General features: G+C 37.7%; 1 protein-coding gene across 1 annotated transcript in view; it reads right to left on the bottom strand.

Annotated features, from left to right (window-relative positions):
• RPAP3 (RNA polymerase II associated protein 3) overlaps positions 1–25,984 on the bottom strand; it is a 40,781-nt gene that overhangs the window by 1,643 nt on the left and 13,154 nt on the right. The window contains exons 6-16 of the mRNA XM_086713582.1: positions 20,556–20,677; positions 19,773–19,843; positions 18,515–18,640; positions 17,425–17,552; positions 13,711–13,832; positions 11,961–12,031; positions 11,742–11,843; positions 4,911–5,131; positions 3,230–3,416; positions 2,307–2,404; positions 1,485–1,585 (exon numbers count right to left, since the gene is read on the bottom strand). Coding sequence (XP_086569708.1) covers positions 1,485–1,585; positions 2,307–2,404; positions 3,230–3,416; positions 4,911–5,131; positions 11,742–11,843; positions 11,961–12,031; positions 13,711–13,832; positions 17,425–17,552; positions 18,515–18,640; positions 19,773–19,843; positions 20,556–20,677 — 1,349 coding nt within the window. The remainder of the gene's footprint in view (positions 1–1,484; positions 1,586–2,306; positions 2,405–3,229; positions 3,417–4,910; positions 5,132–11,741; positions 11,844–11,960; positions 12,032–13,710; positions 13,833–17,424; positions 17,553–18,514; positions 18,641–19,772; positions 19,844–20,555; positions 20,678–25,984) is intronic.

Genomic DNA, 25,984 nt, shown 5'->3' with positions numbered 1-25,984 from the left:
TGAGGCCTAGAGAACAAGGTACACAAAGATCCTGTTCTCAGGGAGCTTTCATTCTAACAGGGAGAGAAAAATAATAAACAAATACAGGAAATATTTTCAGCTAGTTACATGCTATGAAGAAAAGTGAAGCAGGGTTAAGAAGCCAGAGGTGATGAGGGAGGGCAGGGGAGCAGTTATTCTGAGTAGGTCTATTGAGGAAAGGTGCTTCTGAGGTGGCAACTCTCAGGTGAAAACTGAATGAAGTGAAGAAGTAGGCAAGGGGAAGACATTCTAGGCTGAGGCAACGGCCAAACGCAGAGCGCCGAAGGCCAAAATAAGTTTACTAGCTTGATATATCTAAAGATATAAAGTCAGTATAGTGGAGCAGGAAAAAAAGTAGTACAAAAGATTAGAACAGTAATTAAGAGAAGCCAGTATTTTTTAGGGAATTTCAGGGGCTATTTTTGACTTAAAACAGAAACGTCTTTTACTTTTTAAACTCTACCCAAAAAGTTCATGTAAAATTACATGTCCACTTCTCTAAGTACAATGTAAAATGTATTTTTCTTAGTGATTCAGACTCAATGTTGCTGCGAGAAACATAAACAAGAAAAGGAGCCCAAAGTACGTTTAGTCCAGGAGGTATATGAAAATGGTACACAGTTTTTGCTATTTTTAAAACTAAACAACCGCTACTCTTGTATTCTAATACCTTTCTCTTTTTCCTAAAACTTAAGTCCCAAACTCTAAGTAATTGAAGTTCCCGCACAGTTCGATTTTAGTCAGGTTTCCCTAAGCTGACACCTCATGGTAAAGACCAAGATGTAGAAATAAATAAGGAATACAATTCTGCAGGCTCATCACCTGCCAATTTCCCCCCCATAATCCAGCTGCACTGTACTGTTTTAGTTTCTGAATTCAGTCTGCTCTCTCCTGCCTCAGAACTTCTGCATACGTCACTCCCTGGGTCAAAACTCTTCCCCACCCTCTTCATTAATCAACTCCTGTACTTCTTTGAGGATTCAGCTGAAATCAAACACAAGAAAATTACTCTCATTGTAGGAGTCCCACCTCCTTGCACTCATGCCCAGTTACTTGCTCCTGTGGTAGGTACCCTTTACGTGGTCCACGACAGCAGGCTCTCCACCGTTATGCTCTGATGCATTTTCAAGAAGAGTCCAGACTATAAAGCCAGACTGCCTAACGTTGAATCCTGGGTCTGACTTCCTACCTACGTGACTTTGGTCAAGTTCCTTACCTCTCTATGCCTCAGTTTCCACCTTTGTAAAAGGGAACTGATAATCACACCTACAACTCATAATGCTGTTGTCAGGATTAAAAGATTTTATTTCACTTAATTCAATTTAACTTAATTGTGATTAAATTTAAATGTATGTGCCTTATACATAGTAAATATTCAATACATGTTCCCTATTGTTTGTTGAAAACATAAAGGAACATGTCAGAATAAAGAGATCTGGAAAAGCTTTCTTCACAGAACTTACTTTTTTTCTCAGGTTCTGACATAAACATCACTGCCATATCAAACCTTTTTAGTTCAGAAAGTCTCTGTAAGATTTCAAAGATGAGTGATGGCTCTTCTTTCCTGAAATAATCCAAATATAAAACAAATGATTAAAAGTAGCTCATTTAATTCTGTTTTTTTCTAACACAGTATTTCTAATTATATAGAAATAAGACCTCCATTTATCTTTCTCCCTGGATACAGTCTATATTTTAAGTGCCCAAAGGAAGAGATTTATCGTCAACTGAAGAAATTACAATATTCCTAAATGTGAAGCTTAGCACAGACTTTATTAACTTGCTATCACATCTGTCACTTCTACACCTTCCTTTCTTTAAAAAAAGTTTTTTTAAGGGGCGCCTGGGTGGCTCAGGCAGTTAAGCGTCCGACTTCGACTCAGGTCATGATCTCACGGTTTGTGAGTTCGAGCCCCACATCAGGCTCTGTGCTGACAGCTCAGAGCCTGGAGCATGCTTCATGCTTCAGATTCTGTCTCCTCCTCTCTCTGCCCCTCCCGTGCTCATGCTCTGTCTCTCTCTGTCTCTCAGAAACAAATAAACGCTAAAAAAAAAATTAAAAAAAAAAATTTTAAGTCCTTTTTCCTCCTACCTAGTCATTTCTCTTTTTATTGCTTGCATTTGTCACCTTTTTACAACTTCTGTAATGCTGAAATTTACTAGAAAGCTGATTTAGTTATACAGAAGGTAGTAATAATGAAATCCAAGAGAATGACTTTCCCAAATCACTAGAAACAGCGTAACATTACAATACACAGGTATAAGGGAAAAAAAATTCAACTTACTCAATGTAAAAGTCATGCAGAATTTTAATGATTTGGTTGAATACATCTGGATCTAGATTCTTCTGAAACAACTTAGGATACATGGATGGTTCAATTTTCTTGGAAGAGATATAAAGAGTTAGAAAACTACATTATGGCAACATTCACATATCACAAATTATGTATATAACAATTGCTTAGGTGAATATGGTAAAGAATAACTATTATGCATTAGTCCTTACTGAGTAATAATGAGGTCACAGTGAAATGTAACTGTGATAGAACAAAAGTTAGAGGAGCTGTAAGATAATCACTCTGCTCAAGGCAGAAAAAAATCTCATGAACAGAGAGATGGAGATGTACACCCCCTTAGGAGAGACAGGAAACTTGAGAGTGCTCTCAAGGAGCAATAAAAATAACCAGACAGTTTAAAAAATAGAATTACATGAGACAATGTATTTAGAAGTAATTGCGTTCTGGAAAATTGCAAGGGATTATTACTGTAATCACACTTGAGAAAGACAATGCTAAAATCCATTGTTTGGTCAATTTCATAAGATTTGTTCTTTTTCTGGGAGCAAATAAGAGCTCATTTTCGGGAGAATGACTGCCTAAATATTGCAAGCAGTTGCTTGGGGCACATGGAAGGCACTCAATGTATTTTAACTTCTTAAAGAAGTTAAAGAAGAATGAAGAATTAAGTTTAGGTTATGGTTTTTCAAATTAGATTAAGTTATTTTAGACCACAGAATTTAACACAGAACCTATTTCCAAAGGCTTCCTGGTTGCAAATATTTAAAATAGTCTGGCCAGGGTAATATATGCATTCAGCAAGTGCTCTACAACCCTCTTATACAAGAGCAAATACAGTACTCTTATTATATAGTGACAAAAGCAGCTCTGACCTTTCACTTAACTAGAACTGCTAGCTTCCTCTTTCTTACCTTCACATACCGATACAACAGATCTGGGGAATTTTTAAGTTGTCTGAAATCAGATTCAAGCTGAAACGAGTTTGCAGGAACAGGAGGAAGAACAGTAGTGATAAACTGAGCAGGTGCTCTGTCTATCTGTATAGAAGTCTTCTCACTCAAAGACTGACACATATCCTGTTTCAGGTTGACTTGGGGTCTGAAATATTTCAGAGGCATCAAACAATTAGAAAAGAACCACAAATCGTCAAAGCTTATATAAGGAGACATCAACAGAGATTTTTTAATTTCTGACTTTACTAATGTATTATTGTAACTATTTATATTCTGCACATAGCAAATTCTTTTAGCTGTCCATATCTGTATTTTTGGTAAGACAGATTATACTTTTGCAAATTTTCACATACTGGCTATATAACAACTATTCTCACCTATAGGGCTAATATAATATAACATGGTCACCTTTTAAAGCGCACCATTTCTATATACAACATTACTACATCACATACACTCACAACTCAGCCTTTCCGAAATCTGAATTAGCACGTGTCAAGAAAGATACTCCAAGACACTAAGTGCTTCCTCCTTTAAAAAAAATATCTGCCTACTTAGTGTTTTCCTCAAATCACTTATCACTATCACTTTAAATAAAACCACTGAAATTCAACATTAAAAAAAAAACTTTTAATAGGATTGCTGAGTGGCAATACAAAAATGGATGAATAAAGCTTCAACATCCCAAAATAAACCTAATTAATCTATATCTTTTATGTTCTTACCATTAAGCATACATATGACTATTTTAAAATTCCAAGCATAATTTAAGGAGCCCACAAATAATCTTATGCATTAATGACTAGAATAACGATGACTAAATTCTACACTTTTTATGAAGCTTCCTTTTAAAAAATTAAAGATTTTTAGGAGTGCCCGGGTGGCTCAGTCAGTTAAGTGTCCGACTTCGGCTCAGGTCATGATCTCACAGTTCGTGAATTCGAGCCTCATATCAGGCTCTGTGCTGACAGCTCAGAGCCTGGAACCTGCTTCATACTCTGTGTCTCCCTCTCTCTGCCCCTCCCCCACTTGTGCGCACTCTCACTCTCTCTCTCGCTCTCAAAAATAAACATTAAAAATTTTCATAAAAAAGAAACTAGGGGCGCCTGGGTGGCGCAGTCGGTTAAGCGTCCGACTTCAGCCAGGTCACGATCTCGCGGTCCGTGAGTTCGAGCCCCGCGTCAGGCTCTGGGCTGATGGCTTGGAGCCTGGAGCCTGTTTCCGATTCTGTGTCTCCCTCTCTCTCTGCCCCTCCCCCATTCATGCTCTGTCTCTCTCTGTCCCAAAAATAAATTAAAAACATAAAAAAAAATGTAAAAAAAAGAAACTAAAGATTTTTCTAAATTAAAAAGTGAAATACATACACTGAAGTTCTAGAACAAAAATGCACAGAATCAATTTGCTCAAGATACTTTATTTCTAACTCTCCCACTATGGTATAGGAATAGCGATCACACCTTAAACGAAACCTCTCTTACAGTTAAGTACAAATGAAAAAGAAAAACTAGAATGTGAAGTTGGGCAGTTCAAAGAATTTTGGTGATGAGCACAAACCAGAAGTCTCATCAGTAATATCAACTTTCTAGTGAATTATAACCATTCCAGATGAGTATAAAATAAGAGTATTTCTTCTACTCACGGCCGGGCTGAAGTATCACTGATTTCTTCTATTTTCAGTACTTTTGCTTTTGGAATATCACTTGTGGGCAAAAGGTCATCTTGGCTTGAATTTTTCTTACTTGTAGCGCCTGCACTTGCTATCCCATTTGCCAGAGTAATGTTATTAGCAGCAGTATCTGGCACATCAATAGTCTGTATCAAATTACCAGTTTCTTCAATAATAACCTTCTTGAGTGGTTTCTAAAACAATTAAAATCAATTCTTTAAATCAACGTATTAGGGTTTTCTATTTTAGGATCACAAATTAAAAGGTTGCAGTGTTCTTACAGCTGATACCGGCTACGTATTTGGAGAATGTACTTGGATTTTAATTTCCCAGACTAACAGTTGTAAGTAAATTCAATTTGATGGTTAGACACACAACAGGAGTCATACTCTGAGAATATAAAGACTAAAAAGATACACAGTCCCTACCATATGGAAGTCTAAATGGGAGAAAGAAGAGATGCTCCTATACATAATTACAAGACAATGGGATGCATGCTATAAAAGGTGAAGTACAAAATGCTAAGAGAACAAGGGAGGCTTCACAGAAAAAGGACACATGAACGGCAATGTGGAAGGGCACTGCATGGTCAGTGGAAATATGAGAAGTCCAATGGGGCTGGTGCAAGGGGAGGAGTGGTGGTATGGACAAAGCCTGAAAGGCTCCTTAAAGGCAGTTTATAAAGGAATTATGCGTCATGTCAAGGAGTTTGGACTTCATCCTACAGGCAACAAAGCCAAGAAAAATGATAGCCAAACCTACAGTGGGCTAACTGAAGACACGCAGAAAAAGGTCAGGCAGTTAATTAGTATTCTGTATGAAACAGACTAACATTAAAATCGAAGTCAATTTTCTAATATGTAGCAGCTGGATAAAACCAGCAAAGGATTAAAGATCTGCCAAATATATTCACGAAGTTGGTCAGACTTGACCATATAGTTTTTAATTTAATAAAATAAATAGGGTTCACTCTTTCAGTCACTGTGTCAAACACGTTCAATTTCTTCTTAAGTTTACATATAATACTCTGTTAGTAATAAAAAATTTTTCTTCAATATAATCTAAGTGTTCGTTCCAACTGTATGGTTGAACTTTAAATCAAAATGTTGTAGATATAAAAACTTTTGGGGGGCGCCTGGGTGGCTCAGTCGGTTGGTTGAGCATCCAACTTCGGCTCAGGTCATGATCTCATGGTTTGTGAGTTCAAGCCCTGTGTCAGGCTCTGGGCTGACAGCTCAGAGCCTGGAGCCTGCTTTGGATTCGGTGTCTCCCTCTCTCTCTGCCCCTCCCCTGCTCATGCTCTGTCTCTCTGTCAAAAATAAACAAAGATTAAAAAAAAAAAAAAAACTTTTTTGACACATGTACTGAACTCAATGACATACAAACTCAATGTTAAATGCAGACATTCTATTAACACAGCTAAGACTAACAGTTAACAACCAAATGTTACTGGATGAATAAAACTTTTAAAAGCCATTAGCAAATTTGTTAACAGAATCACAGTAGCAGTTCTATTTAAAGTGCAATTACGTTAAGCTAAGGCCTTCGCTTTGCTGAGAAAAATCAACAGCAACAGTTTTCTATGACGATATTAACCAAGAATGGGCATGTGTTAGTGCTGCAAAATAAACTGTCATTTCTGACAGGCAATAATCATTGAACTAAATCAATACAGTCCCATTTAAAGCCAAATCCTTTCACGGACAACAGATGTGTCAACATGATCCCAATTTTAAAATTTCCTAATCGGTGGTCTCTATTAAGTGTAGGCAGCTCCCACTGGGAGCTGCTGAGGGCTACTGATGGTTAGGGGGGCAGGGGGAATGACAGTATGCTGGTTAACAGGAGTCAAACACAAAAGATATCACTACAGAAAGATGTAAGAATATATGAAAGCTTCAATTAACCATTTTTTTTAATTAAATTTAGATGCATGACATTTTACTTAGCTCTATATGAATATGGCCATTTCAAGAAAAGGAAGAGAAAAATAATAAACAGAAAGGGAGAAAGAGATGGGAAGTACCAGGTAGAAAGGTGAAGTTTTGCTACAGGAAAACAGAGAAATGAAAATAAAGTATTTCAGCAGAGGCTATGAGATCAGGAAACGCTTCATTTACTACCACCCATTAGGGAGCCCCAGGTCCCAGATAATCTACATCACTGCTCTTCTACATTCTCTCTGGAGATTTGCCAAAAGTGCTCTCAGGCTGTCAGCCCTTGAAACAGAGACTTCCCTGGCCTAGGCTCTCACTTGACTAAAATCATCCTAGGACTCTCTCCACGTCCTGGGCTTTCCTCTCTTTCCTGACCACTTTTCCCGTGATCGGGTTCCTGAAAAGGAAATTAATATTCATCTCACCTAAAACTGCCTTAGCGTTAATCGGTATTATTTCCTTTGATCTAAACTAACCTGGGAGTTATTCTCAAGGAGAAAAAGTAAGGATCACACAGGGATTTGGTAACTGGCCCAAGACTTCAAAGTTTATGAAGGGGGACTAAAATCAACTCTTAAAAACATTACATCAAACTGCAATTTGATTTTTTAAATAACACCCACTTTTTTACTATAGAGACCTATTATAAAAATAAACAGCAATTTTCCCTTCCCCGCTAGGATACTGATTTTGTCTGGGATCATTTACAGAATGGTTCACCTCAGATGTCTCATTTCATAGAGGTGTTTTGTTTTGTTTTGAGGTCTTCCCACAAAAGATTTAAATACATGTTGCGTTTTCAAACTATTAACATAAACTGATTTTTAAAGTGAGGGAGAAGAGAACCTAACAAATATATAAAAGCTCCTCAGGGCACACTGGCCATGGTACATCACATACACAGATATTTGGTTTACTACATGTCAATGTTTTTATAATTATGGACAACGAAGTCTGACAAAAGTTTTTAAACCTTGTGAATTAATTTTTGTGAAAACATCTTACAAAGATGCAAAAGTTTAAACCACTTTTAATTAAACATCTGATCACCTTTACTGAAAAGAACAGAATAGCAGCACATTAACATAATGTATGAAAATGAATACAATGTATAAAAGCTACTAGGTTTATGCCTGGCATATGAACAAGTACAGTCTCAGAATAAAGTCACAGTAAGAACACTAGGGGGCGCCTGGCTGTCTCAGTCAGTACAGCATGCGACTCTTGATCTCAGGGTTCTGAGTTCAAGTCCCATGTTGGGTGTGGAATTAAAAACAACACTGGAAAAGCATTAAACTAAGAAATTCTGTTACTAACCTGAAATATGAACTTGACAAACTTTCTTTGCCTTTATTCCTTTGTAAAAGGAAGACAAAGTATCTGTTTTGACTTCCTTACAAAATTATTTCTCTCAAAGTATCTGCCATGCGTAACAGTTACTTCCAGGAGGCAGGGAGAGAATCACAAGCAGTGAGGGGCACACGGGGAGATTTTGGGGGCTGACACCTTTCAAGTTTTGACCTAGCTGATTTCATGGGTGTTCACTTTATAATTATTTTTTAAATCTTAATTTGTCTTGTGTACTCTTCTGTATATGTGAATGTTAGAAATTACCATAGAGTCATATCATATATACATATATATACATATATATATATACATACATATATATATATATATATTTGCCCTAAATGAATAACTTTAAAGATCAAGCACAGAACAAATTGCTAAATTCACACCAGCTATTCCTTCTAATATTGCAGGGGGAAAAAACTGGCTTTGTTGGACTTAATGAAAAATACTACAGTATACCAAAAGCAATGTGCAATGGTATATTTTTAAGGACGATTTGCATATACTACAGTTTTGCCGTAGGTGCTGATTTTTTTTTTTTTTTAAGGTGTATAGTACTGAGGGCTTTGCAATGTTAGGGTAATAAACCTGACTGAGGACATTTTAACGATCCTCAGGTTTCTCAGGACATACATGCGATGGGCTGTGTCATTTCCCCACACAGAGCTGGGAGCAGGTGTCTCTCAGAGAGAATGAGGCTGTTTACAGCAAGGTGGACATACCACTTGTGCAAATCTGCATTGTACAAAGACCATGTGCTGGATTCTTCGAGCCACGAGGCACACCTCTAACTTTATTTCCAGCTGACTGAGCCCCAGGCTGTCCACAGTTGTTTGATGAGTTATGAAAACACCCGAACCAGGGCCCTGTGGTGTCTTCACTAAGTAAAAGGGACAGGTCTCCCCCTTATCCTTGGGGGTCACCTGAACATGTGAAAAACTCTCTGCTTCTGATCAGGGACCTAAGAGTAGAGAGTTTAAGATGGTGAAGGAATAAATGGGGGGTTGTTTTAATTCTGCACAATCTATGCAAATCACAATAGGCCTCCAGTCCCCCTAGGGCCTTTATCAGATCCAGAAGGTGGTGCTGCTCCCGTGAGGAACAGCAGCTCTGTCTCTACCAAGGGTACAGAGGACAAGGGAAACGCTGCGGTCATTTTCAGTTGTGACTCTTCCGGGAAACCTTCATCTTTTTGGACAGCACCCTCTCCTGGCCTTACCTCTGTTTTGTGTGTTGTGTGGTGTGTCTGCTGCGTTACTTATTTTCAAAGTCCAAACTCTTAGCTCAGGAGCCTCCAGGCTTCTCTGTTTTCAGCTTGTTGTCTTGGTTGTGCCTCCAGAAGCCAAAAGCACTTAAAGGCTGAGGACTTCAGGGCTTTTACCGCGCATTTCTGGGAATAACAATGAGGATGGCACCACACTCCATACTGAAGTCTCACGGCCTGGCTGACTCCCAAGAACTCCTCTATGTGGGATCGTTGTTGTTTCCTCCTTTCCTGTCTCCAGTGAGACAATTAACCTGTTCAGAATGTCTGCGGTAATCCTCACAACTGGAAAATGTGAAACCTCATCCCTCCAACTTTACATTGTGTGCTTTGTGCCATTTTGAATGGACTTAGGTAAATCATCACTAACTCATCACTGCTCCTTCTCTGGTGGCAGATGCGCTACACGGAATCCCTCCAGTTGCACCCTGGGTAAAAATATGCTTAATTAGGGGCGCCTGGGTGGCACAGTCGGTTGAGCGTCCGACTTCAGCCAGGTCACGATCTCGCGGTCCGTGGGTTCGAGCCCCGCGTCGGGCTCTGGGCTGATGGCTCAGAGCCTGGAGCCTGTTTCCGATTCTGTGTCTCCCTCTCTCTCTGCCCCTCCCCCGTTCATGCTCTGTCTCTCTCTGTCCCAAAAATAAATAAACGTTGAAAAAAAAATTAAAAAAAAAAAAAATATGCTTAATTATCAGAAGTCACGTATTTGTGCTAGAAAATGTCCACTGGAAATGGAAGTTATGAAGAAAGAAAATCAGTTAAAACTGCCAGGGCCAGTTCCCCACAAAGTCCTTCAGTTGCGTTCACATGACCACGTTCTGTTGTGTCCTGAGTCACTGTTAGAATGGATACCACCCCTCGTGATACATCATGGGAGTTTTATACTAGAAGCTGAAACACATCTGTGTTGATCCTATCATTTAGAATTTTTGTCTTTTTCCATAGAATATAATCATTGTGTCTCACAGTGTACTTAAAAATCAGAATTAACAAATTAACATAAACATAGCTGAGCTTAGTTGACATTTATAAGTAACACGCTCCTCTCAGAAAACACGTTCTCAGTTTCCCTGCAAGACTCCAGACATCCCTATCCAACCAGAGGTCTGAGGCCATTGACAGAACTTCCAGAGAAGACTTCTTTGTCTGGGAGGGACACAGAGGGAGGTCAGGGCTGACAGGCAGAACTTTTCCATGGGAGTGGCTATGATTCCACGTGCAGAGTATGGGCTTTTTATTCCCATTCGTTCTCTTCTCAATATACAAATAACAACCTTCTGTGGCCACGGAGAGGGAGGGATGCAAATGCCTGTCTGAAATGCTACTTTATTAGTCTGTAATTACTTGTGTTCATCCTCTAGGATGCGACCCCTTGCTGTTCTACATTCGCAAACATGGGCAGTGACGGGTGGTGACAGTCGTTTAACCTCCTGGCATCTATTCCCCCAAGCTGTAGGTGACACCCAGTGGGAAGGGTAGCGTTTTCTGGCACTGATGCTGCTCTCTTGCAACCTGGTGGTTGGAAAGGTGGCAGGTGCTGACACCTGCTTTTTTGGGTTTCAGCTGCTGTTGGTATTGGTTCTTCTGTCACATCAACATAGCTTTCACTTCTGTTCTGCAGGTCAATATGGATGCAACAGAACTTCCTCCCTTACCAGGACCATCCTGCACGTCCTACTCCATGCCCCCCCACCCCATCACCATTCATGCGCTACAAGCCACCTCTACCTCCCACATCTTGGTGGCCCCGGGGAGTGCACCTACCACCTCCACCTGCAGAGGATGTGAACAGTAGGAGTTGACATGCAAAGCACATTCACCTTATTTCTGTTGTGGTTGAACTCAGGTGCAGATTTTAGATCAAACCCCACACAAGATGCAAAGCTCTTATAATAAAATCATAATCTCGAACAAGAATGGTACTAGCAATTAAAAATATTTAATTATTATAAAATGTAAAATGACTTCAAATATCTTTAATATCAGAAAACATATGGAAATATTTAAATATATACCGCTAAATTAAGTCACTGAAAAAGTTATACCAGAATTCTAAATAGCTGAATTTTCTCCAGTTTTATTATGTCAATAATCCTAAGAAGCGTTTTTTAAAGATTCTAAAAGTGGTCCTAAGAACTTTCAACATTTCTTTTCAGAGTTTATTAATTCAACAGTTTGTTTCCAACTCTTATTAATACAACACTGATACTTAAAATGGAAAAAACCGAAAGAAAAGTGCTTTTCACTTACAGTTGACCCAAGATGAGATGGATTATCAACAGGTTTTATCACATTTTGCCTTTGTGCAGAATCGAGAAAAACATCATCCCAGTGTCCTTTCTCAATTAAGTCCTTGAAAATAAATTTGTAAGCATGACTATCAAAATATCCTCAAGTTATTTATGTTAACAGATAATGTGTTTCTGTTTCAGAAAATAAGACCGTATTTTGGTGAAAAGAACACATTACCTTTTTAATTTTGGAAAGTTCAGTTACTGCTTGCTTATTCCCAGGTTCCAGAAGTAAAACAGTTTCAAAATCTAAAGTGAATTTTTAAGAACTACAATAAATTAGTGAAAATACTTTATGGAGTTCAAGACATGATACATTTAGTTAATAACCCATGTTTATCTCAAGAAGTTTTACTCAGGATGCTAGAAACAGGGGAGCAACAGTAAGAGCTAAGCATTTACTAAGTGCTATTCTAGTTACTTTATGTGAATTCTCATGTAACCCTCATCACAACGCCACTTTACAGATGATACAAATAAGACCTACAGGTTATCTAACTCACCAAAGCTCACACACACTATTAAAGAATGACAGGGTCACTCAGCAAATGTAAGATAGAATCTAAGAGACCATATAATGGAATATTGTTCAGCCTTAAACCTTGAAGACATTATGCTAAGTGAAATAAGCCAGACACACTCCCTCTCTCTCTGACCCTCCCCCGTTCATGCTCTGTCTCTCTCTGTCTCAAAAATAAATAAACGTTGGGGCGCCTGGGTGGCGCAGTCGGTTAAGCGTCCGACTTCAGCCAGGTCACGATCTCACGGTCCGTGAGTTCGAGCCCCGCGTCGGGCTCTGGGCTGATGGCTCAGGGCCTGGAGCCTGTTTCCGATTCTGTGTCTCCCTCTCTCTCTGCCCCTCCCCCGTTCATGCTCTGTCTCTCTCTGTCCCAAAAATAAATAAACGTTGAAAAAAAAATAAATAAACGTTAAAAAAATAAAAGAAATAAGCCAGACACAAAATGACAAATATTGCATGATTCGACTTATATAACGTATGTAGAATGGTCAAATTCATAGGTAGAAAGTAGAATGGTGGTTACCAAGGGCTGGAAGGCGGGGGGGGCCAAGAAGTTCTTATTTAATGGAGAGATTTTCAGGATTAGATGATACAAAAGTTCTCAAGATGTCTGGTAGTGATGCTCTGCACAACAGTGTGAACGTACTTAATGCTACTGAACTGTATACTTAAAAAGGGTTAAGATGGTAAATTTTGTTCACGTTATGTATATTTTACTACCATTTTTTAAATGCATGAGCTACAGCTAAAGCCAGGCTTAGAGAGAAACTGTCATATTTAAATGCACATATGAGAAAAGGTGGCTGAAAATCTAAGTACTGATGTCAAAATATTAGAAAACACGCAAATTAAACCTAAACAAAGCTGAAGAAAGAGCAGAAATAAAATGAAACAGAAAACACACACAATAAAACCAAGTTGGTTCTTTAAAGAAACTAACAGAATGAATACTTAAAATCTGACAGATCCTGGAAAAATAAAATAATTAGTACCAAGAATAAAAAAGTACCAATTACTAATAAAAAATAATTAGTACCAAGAATAAATTTTAGGGAAAAAAGCTAAAATCACTCCAGATTCCACATTATCCTCTAACCCTGAACAGCTGATCCCCTTCCCTTTTCTTTCTGCCTTTTCCTTTTCACTGATAATTCAAATTATTCATTAATTTCCACTGGCAGTTAGCCAGATCAGACTATATGCTATTAAAGTAAAAGATAATCAGGTCCACTACGGAAGCCATATTCCTCCAAATATGCAAACTATGAATGATCTAAACTGTGAAAGAAAATTTACTTCTCTAAGTTCTGTATTCTTGAACCCTGGAAAAGCTACATGAATCTCTGCTTCTGTAACTTGGCAGTCTCATCAGGACAAGTGAGTGACAGTTGTCATAAAACAGTCGTACCTTGTTTGGCATCATTTAACTTTCCCAAAAATGTTCTTGCCGTTCCTCTCCTGGCAAAAGCTTTCGAGTATGAGCCATCTAATAAAATAGCTTGTGTGCAGTCTTTTTCAGCTTCTTCATATCTATTAAACACGACAAAATTACCAACTGGAAAATGCAGCTTATAGAAAAACTTCACATAAACTTGAGTTTCTAATGTAAAAAGCAGGCATATTATTTCAACTAAAAACTCCCAAATCTGTCTTTGAAGGAAGACCATTTCTTTTTTATTCTTCATTCTCACCAAAACTTGGGATCATCTGGTAAGGAGGGAAAAGGTACCGGATTAAAAGAAAGCCAGAAAAAAGTGTGCTGGAAGGATGCAATAGAATGATGGTAAAGCACAAGCAGAGCAGACGAAAGAATCCCACTGCTGGCAGCCTACCTCCCCTCTAACTTTACGTGCAGTACACATAAGTACTACACTAACAATCAGAACTGGCACTGATTTTCAAATACAACTTCATGAATATTTGCCCACAATAGACACCACCTAAGGAAAACAAGACCGTGGGACTTAGGACTCCTTATATCATCTAACGCTTTTCATAAATTCTACTCAACCATGCAACCAGCCATCAATTCAGTCAGACTGGATAGTGCTCTATAAAAACAAAAAGCTAAGGAGACCTTAAAAAAAAACCAAAAACTTGAGACCCTCCTATATTTCAAAATGACATTAATGAATTACTGTAAATTTATTTGGCATGATAATGATATTGTGGTTATGTGCAAAAAATCCTTTAGGGATTAGATGTCATAATACCTATGATTTGCTTTACAATAATTCAGAGGGAAAAAAGCTAAATGTAACAAAAAAAAGTACGGCTTGTTAAAACTAGATGATTTGGTACATGAAGTTTATTATATTACTTTCATGAAAGCTGCAAAAATTTCATAATAAAAATATTCTAAAACAGGAGAATCTCCTGTGATTACATTCTCCCCAAGGCCTACATGACTGCTATCCTACCCTTGAAACAAGACCTCCTAAGAACAAAACAAAATTTCTAATGAACTTAAACATCCCTTAATCCTTTCATTCACTTTTCAATGAAAGAAAGAGTATGTCTGTATATGTGCAAATGTGTGTGCCCTATGCCTCTACCAATATATTTTCTACTTTGCTGATTAGGTCATTCTCCCATTCAAGACATGAGCATGGCCCCCTCACTTTTCAGGGTACAGTACTTTAAAGAGCACAAAGCCAAGGGCTTGTCTGGCTCTCCAGCCTTATCTCTATCACTGGACCTTGCATAACAGTCATAATATGAACCACTTGCCCTTTCAGAAGTTACATGAACTTTTCCACTCTTGTGCCTTTATACCTAAACTGGGACACTCAACCTATTTTTCACCTCTCAATCTATTATTCACTCTCACTAAAATAATATATCTCTAATTGTGTCTATTTTTTTAATTTTTAATATCTATTCATTCTTGAGAGAGAGAGAGAGAGAGAGAGAGAGAGAGAGCGAGCAGGCAAGGGGCAGAGAGAGAGGGAGACACAGAATCCGAAGCAGGCTCCAGGCTCCGAGCTGTCAGCACAGAGCCCAACACAGGACTCGAACCCACAAACCACGAGATCATGACCTGAACCAAAGTCAGATGCTTAATCGATTGAGCCACCTAGGCACCCCATGTTTGTCTGTTAGTTTAAATGAGGATATATATAAACAAAATTTACTTATATGACAGGAGTTCCTAACCTGAGGTCCTTTGACAGATGTGAAAAGCTGAATGGATAAATTATTACATGCTTATTTTCAGTTACTTACTTTAAATGGGATTTAGCTTCTCTTTCCATTATAACTGCAGACAATAAACCATGGTAGCAAAAAAAATATCATTGATATTTTCATATCACATTACAACTGTTACAAACATCTCAAAATACTATTTATGCTCACCACTATTTCAGAATTACAGTAGTAATTTAACCTGCTGTTTGTTTGTATGTGATCACAGAATCCCTGTTTATAAATGCTCCTATGACCTAACTGGCCAACTATCGGGCAACTCTGTCCCTAGCAGTCATTCAGATGCCAAAGAGCAAGGTCATGTGTTATCACACTGGGAACACAATCATCTGTGCACCTTTTTGGATATTTCCTATCCACACTTATCAGTTCATCAGTATGTGGAAGAAGATGTCACAGATCACCCCAAACCTAAAGTTTCACATTATGTCTTTAAAAAAAATTTTTAGCTTTAAATTTACCTGTATTTTTTTTAAAGCAGGCTCCATGCCCAGCAGAGAACCTGAACTCAGACCTGAGATCAAGACCTGAGCTGAGATCAAGAAGTCAGACGCTTCACCAACTGAGCCACCCCAGCACCCCGAATTCGCCTATGTTTTAAATGTAGTTTCTCATTTTGTTGTGGTATGTATATCACTGTATCACAAATTTTTAAAAACTGTTTCAATAAAATTGATTTCCTTTGTACTCTCAAATGTATAATTATACATGGAAAAATACTATTCTGAAGAAGGTTCCCCGTGCAGCCAAAGGGGTCCATGGCACCAAGGTAATTTACGAATCCCTATTTTAAGTATTTACATGTTTTTTTCTTAAATTCTGTCACTAGTGTATAAAATATTATTACAACAGATATAAAGAACCATGAGACACAGTTTCTGCCATCAGATATTATCCTGATTGTCCAACTTGGAACCCCTGAGTACATCCCAAACAGTTGTTTAGTACCATAGGACCAAGTTTTAGCTGTATATATATAATCAATCAGCTTATCTCAATGGCAACAATTCTCTTTTGTGATGTATGGATATGCATATATAAAACACTTCCAGATAAAAATGTGCCCAAAAGGTTCTGAGGTTAAAATAATTTTTAGGGACACCTGGGTGGCTCAAGTCAGTTAAGCGTCCGACTTCGGCTCAGGTCACGATCTCACAGCTTATGAGTTTGAGCCCTACATCGGGCTCTGTTACTGACAGCTCAGAACCTGAAGCCTGTGTCTCCCTCTCTCCCTGCCCTCCCCACTCAAGCTGTCTCTCTCTCAATAAACATTAAAAAGATTTTTTTTAATAATTTTTAAATCATTAATTCAGAATAACATGCATGAAACAATTAATGTTAAATTGTGTAATGGCAGACTATTAAAAGTGGGAAAATAGGGGCGCCTGGGTGGCTCAGTCGGTTTAGCATCCGACTTTGGCTCAGGTCATGATCTCACAGCTCATGAATTCGAGCCCCGCGTCGGGCTCTGTGCTGACAGCTCAGAGCCTGAAGCCTGCTTGGGATTCTGTGTCTCCCTCTCTCTCTGCCCCTAACCCACTCGCATGCTGTCTCTGTTTCTCTCAAAAATAAGCAAACATTAAAAAAAACAAAAATAGTGGGAAAATAATAACAAGAGCTAATATTTACTGAATACATACTGATATTCAGTCTCTCTCTCTATTTAATGCTCAGCTGCTTCTGATTCTGTGTCTCCCTCCCTCTCTGCTCCTCCCCCACTCATGCTCTATCCCTCTCTCTCTCTCTCTCTCTCTGTGAAAAATAAACATTAAAAAAAATTTTTTTTAATAAAAAACAAAAAATAAATTTAATGCTCAGGAGTAAATAAATTATATTTTATTTAATTGTCTAATAAGCCAATTTATGGTAAATTTCATTTTCACCCTGAAAAGCATTAAGTACATCCAACACTTACTTCTGAATCTTCAGATAGGCCATTGCTCTGTTAGCCGGAAGAAGGGCATTAGTGCCATCTGCTGCTATCCCCCGAGTGTAGCATTCAATTGCCCTTTCGTATTTCCCCTCTTTGAAATATCCATTCCCCTATCATTTTGGAGAGAAATATAAGAACGAAAAAAAATGCCAAAAAGTTAGTTGAATTCAAATCTTAAGTAAACACTATGAGAATACTCAACAATATTATACCAGTAATTAAAGTATATTTTAATGTTAAAAATCTAGTCCATGATATATGCTTTAGAATGTTAGTTTAGGTGGTTTTTTGTAATGGCATTCTTCTCTTTTCAGAACTAAAAAGAAACATACACTACTATACTACTTTACAGCATTAACCATTATTCTACTAATTAAATGTTAAAGCTTAAATTTAAAAACACATTGTAATATAGGCTCAAATATTATACTCTAGTTATACCAAAGGTTGCACAATAGAATTTCATAACCCAAGTAATTTTTGTGAAAGGACAGAGTACCAAAATTGTACAGTTCATTCTTTGGTAACATTAACATGTCTAAACACGGGATAAATTAAACCATATTAGAATGTGCATACCAGATTACCCTGTAACATTCATTTATAGGCTTATCACAATCAATAATCATTCCATAAGTATTTATTAAAAATCTTCTGTGGGTCCATGAAAAACTACAGATATATTAAATTAAATCTCAACTCACGATTTCTAAACGAATTTATCAGAAAGTCTAGTGTGAATTAGTGGAAAAAAAATTATATGTAAGAATGAACTGTAACTTATTTCTACGCTAAATTTACATCTATATGTAAATATGTTAAAATAATCAGAGTAATTTGCTCCCTAAACTATGTTTTTTTTTTTTTAATTATGTACCAAGTCATCAATTACTCAAGTTTTGAATTATAAGCTCCAGAGGTTTTTAGTAATTTGTAATTTTGTAATTTGCAAATTTTGTAATTTGCAACTCCTACTGAAGAATTTAAATATTAGAGAAGACAGAAACAGATGAACAAGAAACAAAGAGCAAATTCAACAAAACATATGTATGTTGAAATCCCTCTGGATTACCAGATCTTTCTGTGAAATGGCCTGCTGCTTATTCTGTTGCTGTTCAATTTGCTTTTTCTCTTCTTCAGTTGTCTTAATCATCGTATCAGCTCCCTTTGGGCATGAATTTTCTTTGGATGCTAAAGCCTAGGAGACACAGTAGTCCACTAAAATAAAACAAGTAATACAAGATGCATACATATTTCACTGTGAAATACTAAATTACTCAAATATATTAGAATTTCTACATTTCAAATTAATACTGAAATAATATCTTTTACTAATTCAAAATCTAATTCAAATTACAAAACAAAACAAAAACATAAAAAATTTAATACACATCTTATTCCAATTAAAATCACTAATGGTAGTTGTTCATTTATTTATCCAACAAATATTTACTGAAATTCTACACAGGCCAGGCACCATCCTAGAAACTATTTTCAAAAATAAACGGATAATCAAGACATCACCAAATTTCTCAAACTTCATATTCATAGTCATTACTTGACCTCAGACAAAATACAAAAATATATAACACAGTTCACAATTATAAGACAGTTGATATACTTATCAACAGATTTTATGTGCTATAAGTAATGGCAATATTTAAAAGCAGATCTTCCCCAATCATTGTCACTTTTTTCTCAAAGTTTCAATGCATGGCACAATAATTATAACTCTGATTCAACAGCAAAGTGAAAGGAATATGTAACTGTACAGTATAATTTGACAAAAAACTTTTTAAGTATTTTCTTACTGTTAAAAAATTAGTATTGTTTTTGCTAAGATATAAACTATAAAGACAGAACAACTTAAAACTAACAAAATCAAAGAAATATGCAAAAACTTAGTACAGAAATAAAAGCACAAGCCAAAAAGAAAAATTATGGGGATAAAGAAAAATAATTGTCATCTGGGAAAAAATAAAGCAGCAGGAGTTGAAAAACCTCCAGTGATTTTTTTTGAAGATTTTAAGTAATCTCTACACCAACAGTGAGGCTCAAACTCACAACCCCAAAATCAAGAGTCTTATACTCTATACCAAGTGGGCCAGTCAGGTGTCTCTCAGATGACTTTTTTAAATGATGATTCCTAGGGATCCTGAAATACTATTCTACTTCCTCTAGCTTGCAAATTTGTTTAGTAAAACTGTACAGTACAAAGAATTAAAATTAGAAAAAGTCTATATTAAGTAATCTATGGTACAAAGACTATGCAAAAACCTTTACTTCATCAAATAAACGTTAAGTAATGCACTTAAATAACTATGTTTTACCTGATTAATTTTCCTGAGTTCATTCGTTGCTTCAAAGTTATTTGGTTCTAGTTCTAATACTTTTTCATAATCTAAGTAAATTTGAAGATAAAGAATATGTGAAAGACAAGATATTAAAAAATTCCATTGAACAATCATTTGCTACATGTGACAAACAGGCATGCATCCTACAGCAAAATTACGAGGAACCAAGAAATACTAACCAACGGGAGGTTACTGGACTATCTCCATTCTCCACCAAGACAAACAAAATCCTAACAGAATCCCTTGACAAATCACCCTCTTCCACCAGCCCCAGGAAGGACGCTTACTATCATTAAGTTGTACATCTTAAAACCAGAAACAGCAGAATCCTATTAGATTATCAACTTTATTCAGATTTTATGATTTATAGTACACAAACTTATTTTATGGAGTAACAAAAGGCTTAGACTTTACAAATGAAGAAAAACATGTCAAGGACTCTATGTGCCGTGCCTCTCTGCCTCACGATATCCAACAAGATGCTTTAATCCCTATTTTATGGCTGAAAAACTGAAAATCATAGGGGACCCACAACCTTCCCCTTGGTCACATAGCTAATACACAGTGGAGTAAGAATTTGAACCAAAGTCTGATTGGTGGCAAATAACGCATTCCTTCCCAAAGTAGCAAAAATGAGATTTCTTCAAATACAGAAAGCTCTCTGAGGGTAGTAACTGTGATTACCTAGTATTCTTTGTATAGCATCTGTTAAACTATTAAAGAGTGTTTTAGATAATAATAAGATGAAAATATTAATACCTTTTTTGGCATCCTCTAACTTTTGCAAAGCAAATCGAGCAGCACCTCGCCTTGTATAAGCCTTGGTGTAACTTCTATTCAAGGCAATTGCTAAATTACAATCAGACTCAGCAACAGCAAATCTGCAATTTAAAAAAGTTGAAGTTAATAATATTCATTTGTCAAACCAAAACTTCAAAATTTGTTTCTGAAATCCCATCTTCTATTATTTACTTAAGGCTACTGAAAAGCATTAATTCATGATGGTGAGATGTAAGTAACATTCCCTCTAAAGGAAAAAGAATGCCCACTACCACTGCTTTCTGTCAGTATTATATTAGAGGTCCTGGCTAATGCAGTTTCACAAGAAAGAAATATACAGCTAAAAGACTGGAAAGGAACAAAACTCAGATGATGTGATGGTCTACCTAAAAAACTCAAAACAATCTGGAGACACTGTTAGTAATAATGAAAGTTTGCAAGGTGACTGCTTTACTAAAGATAAGCAACAACAACAACAACAAAAAAAAAAACAGAAATAAATCTAACAAAAGATATGTAAGACCCATATGCAGAACATTTGAAGACTGTCTTCAAAAACATTAAAGACTTAAGTGAAGATGTATCATATTCATGATTTATACTAAGTCACAAAACCATAGCAATATAATTCTCTCCAAACTGATCTATAAATCCAAAGCAATTAGAATCAAAATACCTACAGAATTTTTCAAGGAGTTTAACAAGATGATTCCGGTATTTACACTGATAAGCGAAAGTCCAAGAATACCCAAGACATTCCCAAAAAATAATAAGGTAAGAATACATGTCCTATGCCAAATATGGAGACTTATTATAATGCTATAGCAATTAAAGGTAGTATGGAATGAGTTATACGGATAGGCAACAGATCAACTGGAGAACAGAATGATGAAAAAGAGATCCATGTGGGACACCTAGGTGGCTCAGTGGGTTGAGCTCAGTGGATTTCGGTTCATGGTCTCATGGTTTATGAGACTGAACTCCACATCAGGCTCTGTGCTGACAGTGCGGAGTCTGCTTAGCATTCTCTCTCTCCCTGCCCCTCCCTTGCCCTCTCTTGCTATCAAAATAAGTAAATAAACATAAAAAAAAAAAAAAAAAAAAGAAAGAAAAAGAGATCCATGCAAACTAAGCATACCACAAGGTGGCATTGCAGATCCATGGGGAAAGTGTGGATGTTCAATAAATAAGACTGACATGACTGAAATAGTCATATGAAAAGATATGAAATTAGACTTCTACCTTCAGCATACATAAATACTTAAACATGAAAATTAAAACTTAAAAACTTTTAGAAGAAAATATAGAAGACTATTATGAGCTCAGCATGGGAAACTATTGTTGTAACAAATTATATTTTTTAAAGTGCTAACCACTAAAAAAAAATCAATAAATTGAAATATATTAAAATTAAGAATTTCTGCTCATTGAGACTTCACAGAGAAAGAAAAAAACCAAAGCTGCAGATTGGGGGAAAATAAGTATCATAAACACTGAAGGATTAGTATCCCGAAAGAATTCTTAAAAATCAATAGAAAAACAGACTTACAGAAAAATGCCCAAAAGACAAAACAGGCATTTCACAGGGAAACAAAGGAATACAGGTGGCAAATAAATATATAAGATGTTCAACCTCATTAGCAGTTGTGGAAATGCAAATTAAGACCAAGGTGAATTACCATTTTGCACCCACTTGACTGAAAACAATGAAGAAACCCGATTCTACCAGTGTTGGTAAAGACACGGAGCAAGCATCCACACACACTCCTAATGAGAACATAAACTTATACATAACTACCTTTGCATTACTTGTACAACTGGTCATCACCATATAAGTAGAACATATATATACATCCTGTGACCCAACCCCAAGAAACCTACAAAACTGTCAACATTATCACTGCTTTAAGGAAGGGAGAAAAGGGTGGTAGGGAGGGAGAGAAGGGGGGAAAGAGGGAGAAGAAAAGGAAAGAGTGAAAGAAAGGAGGCAACCAACAATCTAGCACCAGGAAAATGGATACAGGGAGGAAGCCCTGGTGGTGAAGAAAGATAAGAGAGAGGAGAGCACACTGGGAAACGCATGGGGAGAACACTTCCCCAAAGCCACTGGTTTGGAAAACAAGGGACTAATTTTCTAGTTTCTGCAACCAGCAGGGCTCAAAGCCAGGAGTTTTAGAGGTCATAGGGCAGGGCTGGGATAGAGCCCTGAAGGGCACTGCCCTACTCCTGGAGGGCAGGCAGGCAAACAACCCTGGGGCAGACAGTACAGTGATCTGAGGATCCCCTAAAATTGTTCCCTCTTCTTGGAGCACATCTATGAGAGGTGGCTTTCAAAAAGAGGCCTCTCCGGGGATGAAAGAACCATTTCCATCCCCCCACACCTCTCAGCGTAGGCACAGAGACACTGACTGAGGGCAGCTAACCCAGACACTGGCTATTTAACCTGCTTTGCTCCAAATCCCATGACCCTGAGCTACAGCGATTGCCCTTCTTGGTCAAAACTGCATCCATCCCAGCACAGTGAGACCCTCCTCCAGAAGACCAGCGAGGGTCCCCACCAGACCAGGTCCCTAAAGTCTGGAGTTTTAAAAGTCAGCAGCCTTGGCTACAACAGAGCCCAAAGTGCACTGCACTGTTCCAGGCAGGCAACATGGAAAGAGCATGAAACCAGCAATCTGAAAACCACCTGGGATGCACAAGGGAAAATTATTTGCTCTTCTGGAATGCTTCCCTGAGAGCACAGAGACCCCTCTCCGAGGACAAAGGAGCTGGCTGACACCAGTTCCCTCCCCTACCACCCAGCATAAACCAACTTCAGTAAACAACACGGTGCCAACACTGGCTGCCCTACCTGCTCACACCAAGTCACACCCACCTGTGCTCCACTGGCACTGCTTTTCTCAGGCAAGAGTGCCTAAGTCGCAGAGCAGCGGGCCCCTTCCTCAGAAAGCCAGCAGAAACCTCTGCATGCACCACATCTACTGGCCATAGAGTTCTGCAAAGCTTTGGTTCTAGTGGAAGTAGACTTAGGTCTCATTTAATAAGTGGACCAAAGCACACCTAGTTAAAACTCCCCACACTCTGGCTAATGCAAACACTGCCCACTGCAGGCAAGGAGAGTCTCTGCAGATGACTGACCTGAAAGACAGAGCAGCCAAAACCCAGCAGCAGAGTGCATGCAGCACACACCAGAGACACTTCCCGAAGCTCCAGGCCTCGGACACTTATATGACCTCTTCTTCACAAAGCCATGACTCTCAGGAGCAGGAAACATAACAGGCTTTTCTAACACAGAGAAGAAGACAGAGACTCAGACAAAATGCCAACATGGAGGAATTCATCCCAAAAGAAAGAACAAGAAAAGATCCTGAACAGAGATCTAATGGAAAAAAAGCATAAGTAATATGCCTGATGGACAATTTAAAGCAACACTTAAAAGGATACTTGGTGGTCTTGAGAAAAGCATGAAAGACATCAGGGACAGCCGTACCACAGAGAAAAAAGAGCTAAAAAACAGTCAGAAATGAGAAATGCAAGAACTGAGATTTGAAACAGACTGAATGTAATGACCACAACGATGGAAGAAGCAGAGGAACAAATAAGTGATACAGAAGATAGAATAATGGAAAATAATAAAGCTGAACAAAAGAGAAGAATTATGAATCACGAGAATACTAGGGAACTCAGTGATTCCATCAAATGTAGTAATATTTGTATCATAGGAGTCCCAGAAAGAAAGACAGAAAAGGGTGCAGAAGGTTTATTTGAGGAAATAATAATTGAAAACTTCCCTAATCTGGGAAAGGAAATAAACATCCAAATCCAGGAGGCACAGAGAACTCCAATCAAAATCAACAGAAGCAGGCCAACACCAGACATATTGTAATTAAACTTGCAAAATACTGTGATAAAAAAAAAAAATCCTAAAAGCAGCAAGACAAAAGAAGTCCCTAACTTACAAAGGAAGACCCATAAGGCCAAGCTGCAGATCTCTCCACAAAAACTTGGCAAGCCAGAAGGGAGTAGCATGATACATTCAACACACTAAATGGGAAAAATATGCAGCCAAGAATACTCTATCCAGCAAGGCTGTCATTCAGAATAGGAGAGATAAAGAGTTTCCCAGACAAACAAAAACTAAAGGAGTTCGTGACCACTAAACCAGCCCCGCAAGAAATATTAAGGGGGACTCTTTGAGTGGGAAAAGACCAAAAGCAACAAAGACTAGAAACGGATAGAGAAAATCTCCAGAAACAACAATAAAATAACACTAAATTCATATCTATCAAGAATTACTCTAAATGTAAGTGGACCAAATGCTCCAATCAAAAGACGGGGTCAGAATGGATAAAAAAAATAAGACCCATGTATATGCTATCTATAAGAGACTCAGCTGCAGACTGAAAATGAGGGGATGGAAAACCATCTATCATGCAAGTGGAAGTCAAAAGAAAGCCAGAGTAGCAATATCAGACAAACTAGATTTTGCTTATTTTTTTTAAGTTTATTTATTCAAAAGAGAAAGTGCACGCATGTGTGCAACCGGGCAAGGGACAGAGACAGAGAGGATTCCCAGGATCCCAAGCAGGCTTTGTGTAGCCAGAACTCACAAACCATGAGATCATAACCTGAGCCCAAATCAAGAATTGGGACACTTAACTGACTGAGCCACACAGGCGCCCCCAGGCAAACTAGATTTTAAACCAAAGACAAGAGAGGAAGAAGGGCACCATATCATAATTAGGGGACTATCCAACAAGATGATCTTAACAATTATAAATATTTATGCCCCCATATGAGAGCACCAGATATGTAAAACAATTAATATCAAAACTAAAGAAACTCACTGATAATAATACAATAACAGTAGGGGACTTTAACAACCCACTTACAGCAATGGAAAGATTATCTAAGCAGAAAACCAGTAAGGAAACAATAGCTTTGAATGACACACTGGACCAGACAGACTTAACAAGTATATTCAAAATATTTCATTGCAAAGCAGAATACACATCGTTTTCAAATGCACATGAGACATTCTCCAGAAGAGATCACATACCAGGTCACAAATAAGGCCTCAACAAGCACAAAAAGAGAGACATCATACCATGCATATTCTCTGACCACAATGCTATGAAACTTGAAGTCGACCACAAGAAAAAGTTTGGAAAGACCACAAATACATGGAGTTAAACAACATGCTACTAAAGAATGAATGGGTCAACCAGGAAATCAGAGAAGAAATAAAAGAATACATGGAAACAAATGAAAATGAAAACACAACGGTCCAAAACCTTTGGGATGGAGCAAAAGCAGTCATAAGAGGGAAGTATATAGCAATACAGGCCTATCTCAAGAAACAAGAAAAAACTCAAATAAACAACCAACCTTACACCTAAAGGAACAAG

This window comes from Puma concolor, chromosome B4 (genome assembly GCF_028749965.1).
Source record: "Puma concolor isolate L17-30 chromosome B4, mPumCon1.1.hap2, whole genome shotgun sequence".
Taxonomy (NCBI): Eukaryota; Metazoa; Chordata; class Mammalia; order Carnivora; family Felidae; genus Puma; species Puma concolor.
This window is presented reverse-complemented; position numbering and strand designations above follow the sequence as displayed.